Source organism: Trichosurus vulpecula, chromosome 3, assembly GCF_011100635.1.
Source record: "Trichosurus vulpecula isolate mTriVul1 chromosome 3, mTriVul1.pri, whole genome shotgun sequence".
NCBI lineage: Eukaryota > Metazoa > Chordata > Mammalia > Diprotodontia > Phalangeridae > Trichosurus > Trichosurus vulpecula.
The window spans coordinates 109,244,140-109,265,962 of record NC_050575.1 but is presented as its reverse complement, the minus strand read 5'-3'; the positions used below and the strand labels follow the sequence as shown (position 1 = coordinate 109,265,962).

General features: G+C 35.8%; 1 protein-coding gene across 1 annotated transcript in view; it reads left to right on the top strand.

Annotated features, from left to right (window-relative positions):
* DHX35 (DEAH-box helicase 35) overlaps positions 1 to 21,823 on the top strand; it is a 59,872-nt gene that overhangs the window by 18,613 nt on the left and 19,436 nt on the right. The window contains exons 5-14 of the mRNA XM_036752621.1: positions 2,574 to 2,678; positions 3,957 to 4,018; positions 4,864 to 4,933; positions 6,427 to 6,486; positions 11,684 to 11,796; positions 13,193 to 13,289; positions 14,290 to 14,448; positions 15,846 to 16,056; positions 19,102 to 19,226; positions 20,589 to 20,643. Coding sequence (XP_036608516.1) covers positions 2,574 to 2,678; positions 3,957 to 4,018; positions 4,864 to 4,933; positions 6,427 to 6,486; positions 11,684 to 11,796; positions 13,193 to 13,289; positions 14,290 to 14,448; positions 15,846 to 16,056; positions 19,102 to 19,226; positions 20,589 to 20,643 — 1,057 coding nt within the window. The remainder of the gene's footprint in view (positions 1 to 2,573; positions 2,679 to 3,956; positions 4,019 to 4,863; positions 4,934 to 6,426; positions 6,487 to 11,683; positions 11,797 to 13,192; positions 13,290 to 14,289; positions 14,449 to 15,845; positions 16,057 to 19,101; positions 19,227 to 20,588; positions 20,644 to 21,823) is intronic.

The window sequence follows — 21,823 nt, the reverse complement described above, 5'->3', positions numbered from 1 at the left end:
AGAAAGAGAACTCTTTGTTAATTGACTATTAGAGTAATCAGTTAATGATTGCAGTAATAAGTTAATAATTGTATAACTGGTTTGGGTTACTTGTAGAGACCTGTTAAGAAGTTTCCATAAATGTCCACTGTGTTGGCTTATTCTAAAAACACATTTGTTTGCTTTGTTCTGCCTAAATCAAATCAATACTCTTTTTGAGTCCCTACTATCATCCTAAGTCACAACAAGAGTTCTTCCACTGTCACTGTGCTCCTCAGTCATTTCTTTACATTATTGTCATGCCCAGTTCAGTTGTAGTCTAAACATGTTTTATCTATATAATTTTGACTGAACTGATCTAGGTAGGAATGGTACATTATTGGCTCTTAAGTTTAAGGTTAAAATTATATGATTTATAGATTTCTGACCATTTTATTCTTTTATCTAAGTTTTGCTGATGAACTTATAATTATGTTACAATTCTGCTGTGCTATAGATTAGCAAAATCACTTGGGCAATTTGTGAGCAATATAAATAATTGATGTCTATTGCTCCTTTTCCTGAATATTCCTTTCATTTATAGTTGCAGTACTTATTGCTAACACGTTTGCCGTAGGATCCCAGAATTTTAGGTGGAAGGGGTTTTAGAGAGGTCATCTAGTAAAAGTTCTTCATTTTTGAAATTAGGAAATTGAAGCCCAGAGAGGGGGAGTGATTTTCCCCAAATCACACAGGTAGTCATTGGCAGAATTGGAATTTCGGCATAGGACCTCAGACTCAGAGACCAACATTCTTTCACTGCATCATGCTGGGATTTGCTCTTTGGAGAATTCTAGATGGGTATCGAATAGCTGGCTACATGTGAGTGGGTGGAACAAAAAGCCATTGATGATCCCATATAATTTATAGAAACTATTACTCACTGGAAGGGGGAAGCACACTCCTTTCCAGCTCCTCAGTTTTCTTTCATTTTGGTTGGGTCTAACTGGTGATACATTTAATTTAAAACTTTTTATATATACTTAATTTTGTTGCTAAGGCAAATGTTGCCTCTAGTACAGGGTAATGATGCACTGACACAGTGTAATCCTGGTTTTCAAATATGATCTCATCATTATCAGATGCTTTTTTTGTGCCCAGAGTTGTGTTAGGAGCTGTTAGTTTTCCATGGTGCCTTTGCACAATCATGCCTTTACAGATCTTAGATTTTGGTGGGGTAACAGTATAGATAGTACAGGTTGCAGTTAGGCACGCAATGAAAATTCTCCACACTGGGTTTCCTTAGTATTTATTCACCTCCACAGAACCACTTGTTTTTGGAAGTGAAACATTAGTATAATAATAACTCGCATTTCTAATGCACTTTTAAGATATACAAAACACTTTCCTTATAACAGCCTTGTGAAATAGATAGTATAGAAATTGTTGTCCTCATTTTACAGATAACGTAATTGAGGCTTAAAGGAGACATGTGACTTACCCATGTTCGCACAGATAAATGGCAGTCAGGGTTTGAATTCTGGTTCCTACTTCTAGTTTGGTATTCCTTGTGTTATTATACCATGTTGTGTTCTCTCCTCCTCCCCACCCCCCAATCATCCATTCGAGCGCCTATGATGTGTGTAGCCCTGTGCTAGGCATCTCAGAAATTATTTTGAATTGTTATGTTAACTCATTCAGTTTACGGATCTGAAGGAGTGCCCCCCCCCCCAACAGCCTTTTAGTAGTGACAGAAGTGTAGAAAAATTGTGACTCATCCTTTTCCATTAACTGAATGAAAATATAGTGCTTTGTTCTTAATCTTGATTTTCATTGCCTCCTCACTTGTTTATTTATTTTCAGCCTGTAAAACTGGAAAAGGTGAGCAGGTGTCTAAAGGGAACTCCTTGTTAATTAACTATTAGATCAATAAGTTAATGATTGCTGTAATAAGTTATTAACTGCATAACTGGTTTGGATTACTTGTAGAGTCCTGTCAAGAAATTTTCATAAATGTTAACTGTATTGTCTTACTCTGAAAACATATTTGTTTACTTTGTTCCACCTAAATCAAATCAGTACTCTTTTTGAGGGTGTTACAGGAAATACAAAGAAATATGACTTATGTTCCGTGCCTTCAAGAAGTATATAATCCAGTTAATAATAATGTTAGTAATAAGGATGATAATAACAGTAACAACTTTTATGTAGTGCTTTAAAGTTCACAAAGCACTCTATGTACATTTCATTAGAGCCTCAAAACAACCCTGTAATTTATGTATTACAGATGAGGAAACTGAGGCTGAGAGGAAGGCTCTTGATCACACAACTATTAAGTGTCAGAGATAGAATTTGAGCCCATATCTTACTGATTCTATGTCTGGCACTCTCTTATGTATACCATCTGGCCTCTTTTTGGTTGAGATAAAGTGTGAACATGTGAAAAATTTAGTGAAACCTACCATAGAGATTGTCATAAATTCTATTTGTTCTTTTGTCATCTTTTCTCTTAGTGGTACATATACATTCAGTCACTCGAAGGTAGCTTATTATTTAGGTTTTTAATAGGTCGTATGCAGTGGCATAATAACTTTGTCTCCATTTTTCCCTCAAAGGTTGCAGGGAGAGTTGCTGAAGAAAGGGGTGCAGTGCTGGGCCATGAGGTTGGTTATTGTATTCGGTTTGATGACTGCACTGATCCGCAAGCTACACGAATTAAGGTGAAATGTTCAAACTTCCCCATCTGTTCTTTAGCATAACGAAGGCAATAAGTGCTGCTCATTTAAAAAAATTAAAGGATTCATGCTCATATAGAGAACTTATTTTAATACAGTTACTGACTATTCAAAAATATACCATATTTCTGCTATACACTGTGTCCTGACACAGGCACCGTGGGAAAAGACCTAAGAAATAGAGGCATGGTCCTTTCCCTCAAGGAACTTTTTAGTTTAATTGGGAAGTATTTAATCAGAGTAGAATAATAGTACGTATTTAGAACTGGAGGAGAACACAGTGATTATCTAATTGAATTCCCTCAAGCAATTGTGTGTGGGCCTAAGAGGTTACATGACTTGTTCAGGCAAAACTAGGACAAAACTTGGGTGTCCTGACTTTTAGTTCGGTGTTTTTTCCACCACCTCACATAGCTTTTCTAAAATATTTGCACTTAAAGGGACTTAAGACTTTAAGCCAAGTAGTGGAAATTGATAAATCAAAGCATGAAAATACTACTTTTTTCACCAGTTATGACTTCTCCATCTTTATATTTCTATGTTTAGTTTATGTTTTGTGTTTGCCAAGATTAAAATAATTGGCATTTAAGCACTGAGTAAAATATTGCATTTTTATTCACTGTTTACCATTTCACTTTAATGTAGCAGTCCAATTCAAAAAGAGTTTAAGAGTCTACTATGTGCCTGCCCCTGTGCTACCCTTCCAAGTCTAGAATGTAGCAGTGAATTAGATTAAGAAATGCCTGGAATGGGAATTCTGGAATGAAGTAAAGTTTAGATGTTAGTATCTCCTGATGATCTCCTAGGATTGGCAGCATAGATGCAATTATGTGAACTAGAGAATGAACAGATAAGGTAAAATTACAACAGTCAATCTGCAGTCTTTGTCTAGTTTAAACATACACTGCAAATATATCTCTGACTTCTTTCTTTATATGCAATATCAATAGTAAAAACCCAGGGAAAATGGTGCCCAAATAATATTTATGTACTTTTATACCATATAATCTTAAACATCATCTCTACAAAAATCTCAGTTAAAAAAAGACAAGCTCCTGTTGATTGTCCACTTATTTCAAACAGCAATTGGTAGACAAAGCATTTAGATGTTTTCTTAGAATCTGCTGAAATGGGATTGGTATTACACATAGATTTATCTTGTCAATAGGTTATACTTTTAGCTCATTTAAGGTGGGTTTTGTTTTTCTTTGAGTGAGACTGTATTGTAAATAATTCAATTGTATCTTTTTTTTTTCCATTTAGTTTCTGACTGATGGAATGCTGGTCAGGGAGATGATGGTTGACCCATTATTAACAAAATATAGGTAAATGTCTTTTCTTGACAAATTTTCTTCAAACTTTGTTAATTCTTAAATATTTAATTAAAATTTTCTGTGAGAAGTCATTTTGCAGGCTCAGAATGATGAAATAATAGTGATCTTATAGTTTAGGTAGCAGAAACACTTTGTTGACATTTAAAAATAGTCAAAAAACATGATTGTTAAAACACCAGTAAATTGTGTTGAGTTCTTCCCACTTACATACCAATATGGGACCTATATAGTGAAAGCCAAGTGAAGGAATTGTGTAATTGATTAGCGAATTTAACACTACTTAATTAACAACAACAACAAAAGACCTCTTAGTTACTGAATGAGTACTACTACGTGTCTACATTTTTATTTCTTAAGATAAAGTTGGGGAAGACATGCTTTCATATTTCCAGATGAAGCCCAAATTTTGCACCTGGAGTACGTTTGACAGTGCCTAGGTCAAACATGGTTTTGAGTTTACGCTGCCCTCTGTCATTAGCTATTGTGTGCAATTTAGACTGCACCATTTTTTCATATGATACATAGTTTTTCTGCCTATGATACAGTTCAGAATGAAATAATGATGCCTTTTGTAGTACTGTATTGATTTAAACCTTTTAGACATGAAAGTAAACACAGCATTGTTCTTTGAAGATACAGTAAATGTTGAGTTGATGCACAAATTTTTATTAGTATTAACATCACTGCATTTTCAGATAACTAGTTTTGCTGCTACTAAAAGGCAATAGATGGCTAAATTCCCAGAACACCTTTGGAAAACTAGATTTGATTATTCATATAGGGAATGCTTGTTTTTTTCCACTATTACTGAAATGTGTCCCCCTTTTATTTAATAGTGCTCTTATGCTGGATGAAGCCCATGAAAGAACTTTATATACAGATATTGCTATTGGCTTGTTAAAAAAGGTAAGTCTCTGCGGCTACGGGGACTTCTTGGGTACTGAGTAGAATATGTGCCATTTGCTTCTCATTTATCTTTTCCATACTCTTACTGCTTGATCAACAGATACTTCATTGTCAGTGCACAGAGGGAAGTGTCTGGCTTGCTAACATGCTGCCCTTCCAGTAAACTAGCATAATATGTCTTTAGATTGATTCACACTTCTTGGGACAAAGATTATGGTTTGGTTCATAACGAGTATCAATTCCAAAAATTTGACCATATTCACATCTATATTACATATTTGGTAAGGAGCACAGATACTTGTCTGTGTAATTTATCATGCATCCATTTTTAGTAGCTATTCACCCCAATTTTAGTACTGCTTATCTCTATGTAGTGACAAAAGTGTTAAAGTTCACTAATCCACTCATTCATCTGCTATCACACCCCTCCATGTATCATCCACTCCTCCATTATAAGAACATACTCTTAACTGTACAGTCCTACACCTGCCCATCCCATGTATACTCTGACCATGTTGCACATAACCCTATTCTAGATGTCAACATCACCTCATTAGTGATTACCCTTGGATTTGCAGCGTAGCTCCATCCATCATATTCAGCCCAAAAGTACACCTTTGTACACTATTTTACATTCTCCCCATAAATGCTTAGACATATTTAATGCATGCTTTTCACCATTCCCCACCACACAGTATACTCCCAGGGGTATCAAACATGCAGCCTACAACACTCCCAAGTATGGCCTGAATCAGAATGAAGTGTAATTAGATAATATTTAACAAAATAAATAAAAATACAATAAAATATAGATAATATTACATTTTAAGACTAACTCAGTATGTGGTTCAGAGGGAGCCTCACGAATGGATTAGTATCTCCCATTTTTATTTGACTTTGACACCACTGGTCTATCCCATAAACTCATATCTAGACATTTCCCTTAGCTTGTACTTCCCTTTTTCATACTAATAATAGTAACAGCTTTTTTATACTAATAATAGTAATAGCTCACATTTATGATATACATTTTATAGACAGAGAATCCGACACTCAGAAAAGTTTGATGATTTACTCAGAGGCAACATTTAATAAAGAGTAGAGCCATGATTCAAACCTATGGGTCTTTTGATCCTAAATCCAGCTCTCTTTTCACTGTACCTCACTGCCCCTCTTAGACTGATCCTTTTCCCTCATAGATGAATGTATGCACATTGATCTCCCCCTGATATACAGGCTGTTTCCTCCCTTTTCTCTTTAGTCCCCCAACCTTTGTATATCAAAACAGAAAAGTCTGATTTTCACGCATCCATATTACCCTCTTCCACTTTGCCGCACTCCAGTCATTGTTTTTGTCTCTTACATATATATTCTTTACTTATACCAAATCCCTCCCCTCCTACCTTTGCATAGTATAACCTAGCACTTAGTTCTTTTTTTTTTTAAAAAGGCAACTTTTCACCATTATTGTTTCTTGATTCTTTATTTTGTAGATCCAAAAGAAACGAGGGGATCTTCGATTGATTGTAGCTTCAGCCACTCTGGATGCAGAGGTATCACTCATTTCCCTCTACCCTCTCTGTTTTATTTGAACTGAACACATGAAATATTGTGCAGAAGGAGATAAATTTCACCTCTAAGAAAGATTTCACTTTTAGTAGAATGACATGCTTTTCTGTAGTCTAGGACGTGTTGTCCTAGATTCAGTTTTGAGAGGACACTCTTGTTCAACTTGTGGGTAGAAATTAATTTGTAGTTAATTAAGTGAGTCCATGACAAGTGACTTAAGTTGTTCTTCTGCAAACTTTTCAGTGTCCATGTAGTTAGAATTTTAGTTCTATTTTTTTTGAGTATAAAGTTTTTTTTTTAACCTTTGATTTTTCTTTAACTGTAAAACAAAAATTGTAAATTCTTTATGCAAATGAGCAAGGTTCCCCCCCACACCAGCTTTTCAGCTTTTTATCTAAAAAGACTATATTTTGAATAATGCTATATAAATGTAATTTTCCTGGCTTAGTTTGTTGCAAAATGAAAGTGATATTATTTGGTCTATTTGGACAGTGTTTTAATTTAAGTCATTGTTGATTGGTATTTAACGAACTTCTTTGCTTCATAATTTTCCTTTTTTTTACATGTGAAAATGGATTTCTTTCATTTTTATATGGAAGCTCATATAGATAGGCTTTCTTAAATCAAGTTTTATTAGCTCCCTTGAGGCAAGATAGGTGGAAGAAAATTATTGTGTTAATTAGTCCAGATGCTTTGTTGTAATTAGTTCAGCACTTTGTTTGTACATGTCCATCTAAAGTTCTAAACAAATACTTATAAGGTGACTAAACAATAACTGAGGAGTATTTTTTGAGCATTGTACCAGGTGTTCTTATTTTGTCTTTATTTGTCCTAACATATCAATATATATTTAATGCTTGGTGAGGTTGGGAAAAAATGTTTCCTAGACAAATATTTAAAGCATTTTGAAGATCACTTATTTTTTTAAAAAGCAAAGCTTAAATTGCACTAACTGGGAGGGCAGGGAGGATAATTTAGTTGACATTAGAAAGTTTTTTCCTAAAAAATACACAGAAAGGTATTTTATGATAAATATTTTATGAAGTAAAATTTTGTTGAATATTTTAATACCATTTTATGACGTACTCGTAGTTGCCATAATCACAGGCATCAGAGGTCAAATCCATACCTGAATGAGCATCCCCATTACAGTGTAATGGGCAGGTGGTCACCTAGCCTTTGATTGAAAATTTTCAGGGAGGAAGCTTTTGGATAACTTATTTTTAGGAAGTTTTTCTTTTGATTAAGTCTAAATCTGCAACTTTGCAACTTCCACCTACTGTTCTAATTTTGATCCTGGGCAATCTACAAGCATTTATTAAACATATGCTATGTGCAGGCACTGGGAGTACAAAGACAAAACCTAAACGGTTTCTGCCCTCAGTAACTTGCATGATATCTGGGGAAATGACATAACTACCAAGTAATTTGGGAGGGTGGAAGTGGGAGAGGGGTGTTTAGAGAAGGCCTCATATAGGCTAACTTCAGGCTAACTTTTCTTTTCCAGGCTTAACACCCACCCTGGTTCCTTCGTCTCATCTTTATATGTCATGATCTTAGGGCTCTTCACAACCCTACTTCCCCTTCTTTGGATGCTCTCTGGTTTTTTAATATCCATCCTAAAATGTGTCCCTTCAAACTGAATATAGTACAGACTGTTGCAGCGGTTCAGCTTATACCCATAGTTTGGAGAAGCAAGCAGGCGAGCATTTATTGAGTTCCTGCTACGTGCAAGGCATTGTGTTAGGCTGAGGATAAGAAGAAAAAGTCCAACAGACCCTGCCTTCAGGGAGCTCACATGGTAATGCGGGAGGAAACTTGTATATAAATAGGTCTGTACGGAGTAGATGGAAGACAACTTTAGCAGCTGGAGGGACTGGGAAAGGCTTCCTGCAGAAGGTGGTAATTGAGCTGAGTCTTGAAGGAATGCAGGAATTCTGAGAAGGTAAAGATGAGGAAGAAGAATATACCAGACATGAGGGACAACCAGTGTAAAGGCAAGGAGATGAGAGATGAAGTGTTATTTTTGAAGAATAGCAAGTAGACACATACAGCTGTACCATAGAGGGGAGTAATATGTAAGAAGCCTGGAAAGATAGGAAGGGCCAGCTTGCAGAAAGCTTTCATGTCAACAGAGGAGTTTAAATGTGATTTCTGAGGTATTCGAGAGCCACTGGAGTTTATTCATTGGAGCAGGGAGGGTGACATGGTCAGAACTGTTCTTTAGGAAAATCAATCTGGCAATGGTATGGAGGATAGATTGGATTAGGGATATTGTAGTCATCTAGCAAACAGGTGGTGAAGGCCTGAGCTAGCATGGTATCAGTATGAGTATTGAGAAAAGGATGGATCTGAGAGATGTCATGAAAGTAGAAATGACAGGATTTGGCAGTGGATTGGATGGGGATATATGGGGTAGGTGAGAGTAAGGATTTGAGGATGATACTGGAAGGCTAGTGGTGCCTTTGACTTTAATAAGGAAGTTTGGAAAGGGGTAGGGTTTGGGGGGAGGAAAGGGACTGAAGGTAATGATTTTAGATTTGGACATTTTAAATTTGAGATGACTGTAGGACACTTAGTTGGAAATATCTCATAGGCAGAAGATAGTGTAGGGATGGTGTTCAGGAGACACACCATGGTTGGATATATACATCTGGAAGTCATTTGCAGAGATGATAATTGAACCCTAGAGCTGATGTCGAAAATGTAGGGAGAAGAGATGACTCAAGACAGAGCCTTGGGGTATGCCTAAAGATTGTGGGTTTCAGATGGATGAAGATCCAGCAAAAGGGAAGGAGCAGTCATCTAGGTTACAGGTGAATTAAGAGAAAGCAGTGTCATTAAAACTCACAGAGGAGGTAGTAATGTGGTCAACTGTAGCAGATGTTACTGAAAGGTCAAGAAGGATGAGGATTGAGGAAAGCCATTAGGTTTGGCAATTAAGACATCATTTTAACTTTGGAGGGAGCAGTTCCCACTTGAGAACACCATAATAGATATTCTTATAACACCTAATATACTGCTTTTCATAAAGTAGGTACTCAATAAATATTTATAGACTCATTCTGTGAAATGATTTTTTAAAATGTAATTTGGAATTTTATTTAGCACCTAATTCTTTACCCTGTTTGCATTCCAGAATTTTTGGATTGTAAAGTTTTTTTTTTCCAATCTAGGGTGTAGTAAACCTGAAAGCATATGTTAATTTAGAAAGAATTCCCTCTTCGATAAGAACTATAGGACAAACTAGAAAGTAGTCTGGCAAAAATTAGGTTTACATCAACTTCTTACATCATATTCCACAGTAAATTCAATGTGGTTATGTGACCTGAATACTAAAGATTATATCATCAGTTAGAAGAAGAGGGTCCTATACCTTTTAGCTATTGATAAGAAATGTATTCTTAACCAAGCAAGGGATAGAGGTAATTACAAAGGTAAAATAGGTAATTTTTGTTATTGTACAAGAACTTGGAAAGCTTTTACGCAAACAATATATCTAGGATAAGAAGAGAAGTGGTAGAATAAGAAAAAAAATCTTTGTATCAGATATCTCAGGTGAGAGTTTGTTATCCCAGATATATGACAACTGACACACATGCAAATGCATACATATAATCAAAAACGATTGTCAAATAAATGATCAGAAGATATGAACAAACAGTTCTCAAAAAAGAAATGCAAGCAATTAACTACATGAAGGAATGCCCCGAATCACAAATAATAAGAAAGATACAAATCAAAACAATCCTGAGGTTTCACCTCACACCCAAGCAAATTGGCAAGATGACAAAAGATGGGAATAGTCAATGACTATTTACTGGAGAAAGAAAGGCACAAGCTGTGAAGCTGTGAATCAGCACAGCCATTTTGGAAGGCAGTTTAAACTTGTGCACGTAAACTGACTAAAATGTCCATTACAGAGATTCTCCTACTAGGCGTATATCCCAAGGAGGTCACTGATAAAACCCATATACACCCAGATATTTATAGCAGCACCTTTTGTGGTAGCAAAGGACTGGAAATGAATTAGATGCCCATCAATTGGGGATTAGCTAAACAAATTATGGTATGAGAATGTAATGGAATATTACTGGTCTGTAAGAAACAATGGAAGCATACAAAGATGCTATGAACAGATGAAGGATGAAGTAAGCAGAGCCAAGAAAACTGTACACAGTGATAACTATGTAAATAGAGCAACAGCCACAAAATAGCCAGAAATAAATGTTGGAAAATTACAGAAGAATGAGCTTGATCCCAAAGAAGAGCTATGAAAGCTAGGAGAAAACACTTCCCTCAGTTGCTTTGCAGAGGTGTGAAAATTCCATATATTTTCAGATTTTTTTCAGTGTAATAATTAGTTTTGCTGATTGTTTTTCCCTTTTTAAAAAATATTCTTTTTTCTGGGTTAGCTCTCTCGCAGGGGGAGGCATACGGGAGAAATCTAGATAAATTTAAAACAAAGGATATCAATAAAATTTGTTTCTTGAAAAGAAACATAAATTAGTGTTTGGGCCAGTATTTTAAAAATTCTCCCCAAATTGCACTGTCTTTGACAGCGCATACATAGGTTTTTATCTGAAACAAAGCATCTTACGAAATCAGATCAAAAGTACCACTTAAGTGCTTCCCTCTTTGAACTACTCATTAAATAATTTGGGTGTGTCATATTGAATGCAGTTTTGAAGGCTGACTTCTCTTTCTAAACCTTTATTAGAAATTGATTAAAATGTGATTGCCTAAAACTACAGTTTTAAAGAAATTGGGGAATCTGTTTTTCATTATCATAATACTTGTATAGTGCTGTTTGCATAGTAGATATTTTCATATGAATATAAAATAGAAATAATAATAATGATAGTATTTTAAAGCTTTCAGAGTGCCGTACATGTATTATCTCATTTGAGCCTTATAGTGGCCTTGTGAAGTATTATTACAGGTATTATCATTATTCGCATTTCACAGAGGAAGAAACTGAGGCTCATAGAAGCTCACCATGGTCTCACTGATAGTTAAGTGTGAAATTCTAACTTAGGTCTTCTTGACTCTAAGCCTATTACTTTGTCCATATAGTTTTATTTCCCATTTGCTCCTGGATTTAAATTCTCTTTTTTGTTTGAAATGTGCTTTTTTGGAGATGCATAGCAAATTGTTAACTTTTTTTTTTTAATATTGTAGAAATTTCGGAATTTCTTTAATCAAAATGAAACCAGTGACCCTGGTAGGGATACATGTGTGATCATTACAGTGGAAGGGAGAACATTTCCAGTGGATGTCTTTTATCTACAGAGGTTTGTTGTTATTCAAATCCTTAAAATGGTCTTTTGAAAAATATATCTGTGATATGACATTACATAGCATGTACTGAGTTCTGTGGAGAACTGCCATTTGGACATAGTCGAATTGAAATGGTTTTCAGGTACTCAAAATTTATTAAGATATCTTAGAAAGGTAATCTATTTTCAGATGGAGATATATTTTCTTTTATTCTATTAGTTGAAAGGAAAGACTTTGATTAAAGTGATATTTCAGGACCTCAGTGCTCTGGCTCTCATGGCTTCCTCAGATCTCTGATGGTGAAAGTTTTGCCCATCTTTCTTTGGATGAGGAATAACATGTGCCTTTATTTCTCTCTTCCTTGGTTTGTTCTGCTATGTGGCATTATATAGTTAGATATATAAACTGTACCGCACACATCCACAAATGCAGTAAGCAGAATCATTTTTCAGGCACGTAAATGCAGCTCTTGAGTATTCCTCAACACTTAACGTTTACATGCGTCTCTGGTTACCTGTGAAAAGAACACTGGCTCTGGATTTAGGAGACTTGGGCTTAAATATGGCCTCTGATGCTATTTGTGTGACCTTGGATAAGTCGCTTAACTTCCCGGGTCTTAGTTTCTTTGTTTGTAAAATGAAAGTCTTGGACGAGGTGGCTCTGAGGTTCAATCTAGGGTACTAATTTTCAGGCCTGGGGCAAGTAGGATTCTGACAGCTAGAAGCTTGATTTAACTGGTCCCCTGGCTTTCTGCCTCCTTTCCATTTCCAGGCTCTTGAGAGGTCTGTGTAGGTGATTAGTAGTGGTTGGCCTGTGTCTGTTAACTAGTGAAGAGACAAAGGCAAGGAGCAGGGTTATGTGGGTAGGTAACTGTTGTAAATTTGAGCTCTGAATGGCTGTAGATTGTGCCCTTCAACCTCAATCAGTTTTCTCTGAAAATGATAGGGGAGTGAATGTTAAAAACTAAAAAACAAATAAATAAAATAATTAAAAAGAAAAAGAAAATGATAAGGCATATTAGGTGGAGGATGTCTGTGGATCAACACTGCTAAGACAAAAAGAAATTGAAATGCCTGCCCCACTGATAGTGAATGCTGTTTTCACAAAGGAAAACACATCTATTTAAGTATTGAATGTGTTCATTTCATCTTTTTATAAAATAACATTAAAGGAAAACCCATAATATCTATGGTGCCTGTTTAGTAGAATAATATTAAGTGACACATACTTCAGAGGGAAACATTTTCTCCTGTATCCTCCTGTATATTAATTTTCAATTAGCCAGGCCTATGTTGATGGGTGGTTTCTTATTTTCATGAGGCTGTGTTACCAAATTAACAAGGTAATGATTGATTTCTAATTAAAATACAGGTTATAGTAAGTGAATTTAGTCTTTTTTTTTTTTGGCAGTCCTGTTCCAGATTATGTCAAATCAACTGTGGAAACTGTGATGAAAATTCACCAAACAGAGGGTGATGGTGATATCTTGGCATTCCTTACTGGCCAGGTAATGTCGTTGGATCTTTTATTTCCTCTTAAGGACCAATATTTTATTAATTTATTTTATTTTTTACACCATAAGCCTTTCCCAATAACTATTGCCCCAGTAGTTATCTTCTCATTTAATCATGCACGTACGTAATAGCTTAGAGTGTAGATTCCTAATGCTTTCTTTAACCATTCATTTGGTGTTTTATGTCATTTGCTTCCTTAATTCCAGAAAACTGACAGACCTCTATGGTTTGAACTAATTTGGTTAAATTGCCAGTGAATCATTAGCTTGTGGGGGCTCAGTGTGAAGTGGTTAGTCATGTTCTCAATTGATTAACTTGTTTGGTAGGAAGTTGAATGGTGCAGCCAACAGGCCTTAAATCCGTTTGGCTTTTTTATTTACAGAAGACACATGTTTCCACATCTGATTTTTGCTGTGTATATCTTGTTGCGGTATCTAGCTTTTCCCAGGAATTGTCGTAATCATAGGCCAGTGGTGCCAGGCTGCTTGACTGCAACAAAGCCCCAGTGCTGGTCTGTTATCTGAACACTCCTTAACTAACTACTTGCGTTGTAATCCTTTCCACTGTTACACATTTTCCACAACATAATGATTTTTCTCGGAGAAAGCTTGCTGCTGCCTCACAGGCCACAGCTTGCAATCAATGTATGTGTAATGTTTGGCTTTCAAGTACAGGAAAACTGAGTAGCCCAGTTACTGTTTGGATTCCCCAGGAACTTTTTTCCCTTCATGCACAATTCCTTTACTTGAGTTACAGATTTTACACCTAAATTTGTTATCAACCTAGCAATACTGTTTTCGTATGTAATGCTCAGTCATTATCATAAATAAAGTACTGGGTCTAGGTTTTCAGACTTGAAATCCAGTGACATTTTTACTGTGCTGTACTGCTTCTCAAAGATGTTGAGCATGAATTTCATTTTTAATTTTCCCTAACTATCACAAAATGCTCTTTGTCTTTTCTCATCTTTTCCCATTTTTCACTGCATTTTAGGAGGAAGTAGAGACTGTTGTTTCTTTGCTAATCGAACAAGCCCGAGCATTGTCTCGGACTGGTATGAAAAAGCACCTCCGTGTTCTTCCCATGTATGCTGGGTTGCCTTCGTTTGAACAGATGAAGGTGTTTGAAAGAATGTCACATAATGTCAGAAAGGTAATACTAATATTATAATAGCTCTGATTTATATATTGCTGTAAGGTTTGCCCTGCGTTTTATCAATATTGCTTTAAAACATTTTTCGCGTGATCAAGGATGAGCTGTAACTCTTTTTTTTAGCTGAGCGATCCATTTTTATAGGAATATTTTTGAAATGAATTTAAGGAGGTCAAGGGTATGTTGATAAACAGTAAATCTAGAAGCCATTGTAAATTGTTAGATAGCAGTTTGAAAAAAATCTAGGGGTTTTGATGGGATACTGATTTGAGGATCCTGAAGCTTAGAAAGGTTAAGTGACTTGCCTTACCCATAAGAGGACCAGAATTTGAATTCAGGTCTTCTAAGTCCATTGCTCTTTTTCTACTCTGCCTCTGTATATAACAAAACAAAACAGTACTAGCTTATGTTCCCGAGATTGACAAACCTGCTCTTTATTAAGATCGAACTAGAGGCCGCAATCTCAGAGTATGGAATTACTTGCTTTTCTGTTTTTCTATATTTAAATTTACCTCATGGCAAAACTACCTTGGCTTAGTGACTGACCCAGCACATGATGTACTGATGTACATAAGTCAATAGTAGATAAAATATTAGAATCTTGAGGGTGTGGTTTCTGGTCCACTTGTTTTGAATCACAATTTGCCTGTAGTACCACCTTTAAATTCAAGTTTGGGTGTGTCTAAAAGCATTTATTTTTGAGCCTGGCAAGCAGTCACTAGGGAGCTTCACCTTGGAAAACTGGAGGATCCAGCAAGTCTTCTACTCACTGTGCTTAGTTTCCCCAAGTGTAATATTGCTGTGCTTTTCCACTGAGTTGCCAAGAATACATAGGCAGGTCGAAAGTTGGCTTATGATTGCTGCCTTCAGCACCTGGTGGGCAGGGATGGCAGGGTGAGAGGGAAGTGGGGGGAAGTAGAAGTTTGTGGGTTCACCTCAAATTTTGGATACCATGGTAGTAGCTTCTTTTTCACCACTATGGAGACTTGGGACATAGCATGGTCAGAATGTAAAGAGTAAAAGGAGGAGGGAGGAGGAAGACCTTTGTTCTATTCCTGGTTTTATCAGTAATTTTCTGTGTGATCTTGGTCAAATAATTTAATTTCCCTACTTGCAAAAAAGGATAATGCTTGGCCTTCCTATTTTAGAGGGTAATTGTCAAAGTAAAAAACAGGGCCATAAAGGCACTATGAAAAAGTTGAACATGCTCTACAAAGGCAAGTTTATTCCTTAGCTACACCAAGAAAGCTTCTATAATCTCTGAAGATAAGGCCTTAAAATTTGCATTATATTTGGCTACTTTAAAACATGTTCTCAATATTAGATTGTATTTGATATTTGTTTAAAATTGGAAAAGATCAGTGTACTTTTTAAAAATTATTTTTGGTTACCTTTAGGTGATAGTGGCAACCAACATTGCAGAAACATCTATTACAATCAATGGAATTGTGTTTGTGATAGACTGTGGCTTTATGAAACTTAGAGCCTATAATCCCAAAACAGCTATTGAATGTCTTGTGGTAGTTCCAGTGTCACAGGCATCAGCCAATCAGCGAGCAGGACGTGCAGGTCGCAACCGCTCTGGGAAATGTTACAGACTCTATACAGGTTAGTATGTTTATTTATTTTTTTAAATCTTATTTTTATTGATCTCGTGTTTTTCTCTCATCCTTATTTCTGAATATGTTTCTCTGTTTTACTTTATCTAGTGACTTACTCCTTGTAATAAAGATTAAATAATTTTTAAAAATTCGGTATAACCAGCCAGTGTGTCAGTGTGTCTGACAGTAGCATTCCACACTCCTAGTCCTCTTCTTCTGCAAAGAGGAAAAGGAAGTGTGACAAACATTTAATGTGAAGGGACAAAACTACGTATTACACACAGTAGCCATTAACATCCTTTTCAATAGGTAGAAGTTATATATGACTTATTTAAAGTAATGGAGCAATTTTAAAAAAAACGTTTAATTTATATATCCATTTAAGTACTGTGCCCATCAAAACTTGGAAGGCAACCTGTTTTTTTTAGCAGTGCTGCTGTTGTTTAAACCTTTTGGAACTCTTCTTCGGGAATTGCTTTCAGACCTAGTTTACATGCCACACAAGAAAATCAACCTCATTACTTTCTTGTCACACCTTATTTTTGACCCCAAATAATATTAAGGGCAGTGAGATGGCACAGTAGATAAGAGTGCTGGGCCTGTAGTCAGAAAGTCTACAAATTTGGCCTCAGACACTTACTAGCTTTGTGACCCTGGACAAATCACTTAACTTCTGTTTGCCTCATCTGTAAAATAGGGATAACAAAAGCACCTGCCTCCCAGGGTTCTTGTGAGCATCAAATGAGATAATATTTGTAAAGCATTTAGCACAATGCCTGGCATATAGGAGGCACTCTATCAGTGTTAGCTATTATGATTACATTTTATCATTCAGTCGCTCACCTTATTAATCACAATTGTTTCTGCATGGCTTTTGACAATTTCTAAAACTGAGCTCTCAAAGAATAAGGCCATTTTGTTATTCCGTAAAAAATTCTGGCCTCCGCAGTTCTCTTTACTGAACTATGTAGTCATCTCTGTTTCCTTTCCATTTCAACCATCTGCACCTTAGCCCTCATCATCATTTTAACTATTTCAAATTCTAAGACCTGGGTCTTTGAAAATTACCCTACCTGTCCCAAATCTTACATCAGTGCCCTCAGTATTTGCTGGGGAGAGTGAGCACACACTTATAGGAACCTGGCAGGGAAGCACATATGAAGGGAAAACCCATTTGCTGTGCGTAACTGCTAAGGGATGGCTTTGATGCCATCAGTCCGTTCTGGAACATCTGCCCTAGACAAAACTGCTTCTCTGCTTGCTGCTTGTCTTTTGACCTTCACAGCTCTTCAGTTGGGCAACCTTGTTTTGTACTCAAACTACATTTACATGCTCTTTCAGCTTACATTTACCCTTTAAAGACTGCTTGGGAATATGAGTGAGTTTGCAGAGAACTGCACAATTCTTCAGACTGGCTATACAAACAGGGTTCTAACAGACCCATTTAGCCAGTTATTTATTCACCAAGATTCATCATCTGTTCAGTAAGTACAGATCACATAGCAACACAGTTTAGGTCGACTCTGAAAGCAAGCCAGACAAGCTTAGTCAGCTCACCAGGATATAAAGCAACTGAAAGTGCCTTTCTTCCTATCAGCTGTTTCTTCTCAAACCAGAGGTACAGCAGGGAGCAGCGGGCGCTCAAAAGACACTTCACCTCTCTTCATCTCTAGGTGGCACCAAAGGGCAGTAGGTGTGGCTGAAGCTCTTAGCTAGTGAAATCAATTCTCTTTCCCATCAATCAGGGACCACTTAGCTGAAGCCTTCTCTGAGTTGACTGCTTTTAGCTGCCACTACTCAAATCGCATAGCTTTTCCATCCTATGGTGTATCTTCTGGCCTCACCACAGATTCTTGTCACTAGCCTTCAAACCAGGTTCCTATCCTGGGTTTTATCTGCCATAGTTTAAATGAGAACCACTTGAAACTAAAAAGGTGAAATCACCAGATTTTCCCCATGAAATCAGCAGACCTTTTTTTTAATGATCCCTCAGTCACCAAATACATATAACACTTCTCATTTTGTGAATTTTACCCTTTTTAGAAATAAAAGTTATATGCAAATGAGCTAAGGGGCCATGATGTCCTGCAGCTCCAAAGTCTTCTACACAGTCTTCCCCCCCATTTTGTATTTTGAACTTTCTTTTTATTCACATTTAATAAATAAAAGTTCTTTCTCTGCCCCTTTAAATCATCAAACTATTTGCATGTAAGTGATATATCGACATAGTTCACACAATTTGAGTCATTCTATTTATGCTACAGATGACTTTCTGTCTAAATCCATCTGGAAGCTATTTCTTCATACACATATTTTAACAGTTTTTATTAAACAGGTTCATTTTCTATTTGTTCTGGGCATCAAAATGTTCATCTCTAACAGCATTATCTTACATCCTTTAACACCTGATATAACTATCTTTATGTAAAAATACTTTTCTGTCTCTTTCACTAGTTTATTTAAGGGACTGTACAGAATATCTTCATGATCTGCTACTGAATGAACCAGTTCTCAGCTCCGGCCACGTTCACTTTCTGTTCCTAGTTTTGCTGGAGAAAGTAATAAAATCATACTGATAAGGTCCATTAAAATTTATCCTTTACTAATTTCAGCTAGGCCTAGCTTTTTGCTTGCTGATTACTTACTTCTAAAATGAAGATATTGGACTAGATGGTCTTTTAGGTCCCTTCCTTCTGTGAATCTATGATCTTATGTGCTTCTGTAAGAAGATGTTTCTCCATGGCTAACTGTCGTATTTGTGCTCTTGATGCTCTCCCTTACCACTTCCTAGGCATCGTCAATAGTTCAAGCAGGTGTGGTATGGTAGAATCCTGAATCTAGTCAGGAAACTAGCTCTGTGACTTTGACCAAATCACTTAAACTCCCTGACCCTCAGTTTCCTCCCTGTAAGATGAGAATAACACTACCTTAGTACTACCTTTTTAGTTGTGGGGAAAGTGGTTTGTTAACATTCAAGTGCTATAGAAGAGTAAAGTCACTGATGTTATGATTGTGAAGCTTAATTCCAGGAATTTTTCTTTCCTGTTCTCAGAGGAAGACTTTGAAAAGTTGCCTCAATCCACTGTACCTGAGATGCAGCGTAGTAACCTGGCACCTGTCATCTTGCAGCTAAAAGCACTAGGAATTGACAATGTCCTCAGGTTCCATTTCATGTCTGTAAGTTCTGTCTTGCTCTGAGCTCCCTCTACTGGGCAAAAAAGTGGAGCTAATAATCTAGCATCTAGTTTTTTAAGATTGATTGCAAAGTGTAGTAATTGAGCATTACTGAAAAGGTAATTTCTCTGTAGTTTCACATTTAGAATGCATGAAAACAACACTCCTTTCCATTTGCCCTTTGTAACATAGTTTGTTATTATAGAGCTTCAAAAATACCATAGGTCAAATCATGTTCTCTTAAACTAAATTAAGATGAGTGTTAATACTATTTCCCAGTATAAGCAGTATAAAGGTTTGATAGTGGATCAGCTTTTGGATAATAAATGTACAAAATCTCATCTAACAATTCAGGCTATATATAGCAAGTAAAACCCATAAAGGCCTTTGTGCCATGAAGGAGAGTTAGGCCTCTTGAAGTAGGAATATTACAGTAGTTTTTTAAAAAATGCAGTTTTTGTGTTAAACATTAGTTTCTACAGTTGCATTAGTCATAGATCATCCATTTTTCAGAATCCTTTTCTAGCAGATTATAAAGTCAGTGTGGTGTATACAGTTGAAGCATATTGGAAAAGGCATTGGAGACCTGTGTTCTATTTCATGTGTCTCTTATTACCTAATTAATTCTGTGTACTTGGTCAAGTCACATAATTTCTGTCTTCTTCAACTTACTTTTCTGTCTAATGAGTATAATAATACTTGTTTCTCCCTATCTTATTAGAAATACTGTGAAGCTTAGATGAAACAAAGGCATGTAGAAAGTGTTTTGTGAAAGTGTTTGCAAATGTAAAGTGGTGATATTGTTCTTGTGACTACTTTTACATTAAAATTTTAAAAATCTTTAGAATTGTGAACTTAAGATCCAACAGTAAAAAGAAACAAACATGAAAAACAAAGGATAACATCTTACCCTACACATTTTGCATAGAACCAAACAATAATAAATAAAAATAAACAAATAACAAAGAGGCCAAGAAAATGCTTTATACTGTCTCATTCTAGACTTGCTCAAAGTTTTGCTACTTTTTGACCTTGTCCTTTTTTCCTTTGTTTTTTTTTTTAATGTGACTATAAAACAAAAATAGAGAATTTTATGTAACATGAAGAGACTAGATAGAATCAGAAAGTAGAAATTGGATTAAAGTTAATACTTTTCTCTATCAGAAAAAAGGATATAAATGTCTATGTTTAGAGATCATCTGGTTGGTCCCTATTCATGTGGGATGGAGAGCTTTGGTGTGCTGTGTTTTAGTGATATGGTGAATTTGTACAGAATAGATACACAGTAATTCAGGGAGGAAATCTTCATAGTTTCACAACAGTGGTCCCAGAAGAGTTTAATTTAAACTTAAATTTTTTTTACAGCCTCCTCCAGCACAGTCTATGGTCCAGGCTTTGGAACTACTCTATGCTTTGGGAGGTGAGCATATTTTTCTCTTATTGTGTTTTTACTTATACTTATAAATGGACAGTAGGCTAATTCAGGTAGTACGCTGGTATTCTTTGGGATATTAAAAGAATAGGAAGAAGATCTTCATAGATCTTCATAGAAGATACACGGGAAAGCAGACAAAATTTACAGGATGAGAAATTATGGAGGGCTTTTGATCCATATCAGTGGAGTATCCATCCACACTGATGAAACTGAATTTTTCAGAGGATCTAAGTATACTGGCAAAAAATGAGAAAAGTCCCTTTTATAGGACATATTTTGTTTCATTATGTTAACTTGATCATTAAATACTAGTTTCTTCTACAGGCATATCCTTATTGGAAAACCATTACAAGGAAATATTTATGAAAAAGAAGAAATTGTATTCATCATTTTGATAATACCTAATGTCATACTGTGTATAAAGATTTTACAAAGTATATCAGCACAGGTATAAATTGTTAAGAAGAGTCATGCAAAATCAAGCCATTTAGATGGAACAGACAAGAGGTTAGGTTTTTCCAGGGGATATTTATCTCAGAACAGAGACAAAGCCACAGTCTGAATTTAAAGTAAGAGAAATACACAGATTTTCCTTTTTAGTGGCTCTGGTTCTAAGGGACTATATTATACTGGATTGTATTAAACTTTAAAACCATATTTTGACTTGTTTTAAGAATAATATTAATTATCATAGGATAATTGTCTTTATTTCTTTACTTTTCTAGCTAGAGAGAATTTGTTAGCTTTCATTTATCAAAGTTCATAAATGAAAGAAAATGTAAGAAGCATTCCTTATATAATAGCTAATAAACTTGTGAAATGCAAGAAATATTTTAAAGGTTCACTTCTTTTGAATAACCATTTTTAAATGGCCATTATGTGTACAGCACTGTGCAAATGTAATGTTATAGGTTTATTAAGTACTGTGTAAAGGAATACTCTTTACATTTTTCCTTTATTTGTAAGCTTCATTTCCTCTCTGAAAGCTATTGAATTTACTCATTCAACTCTCCAGCTAGTCAAAGTTTAAAGTAGGAAAAAAATACCCTTGTGATTGGTTTTAAGCACTTTCTAAATCTTTAAATTCAGGGGTTAAGTAGTTTGGGGTTTGCAGGGACAAATGTTCTTTTTAAGAACATTTCTCAAGACAATAGGATATAAACCA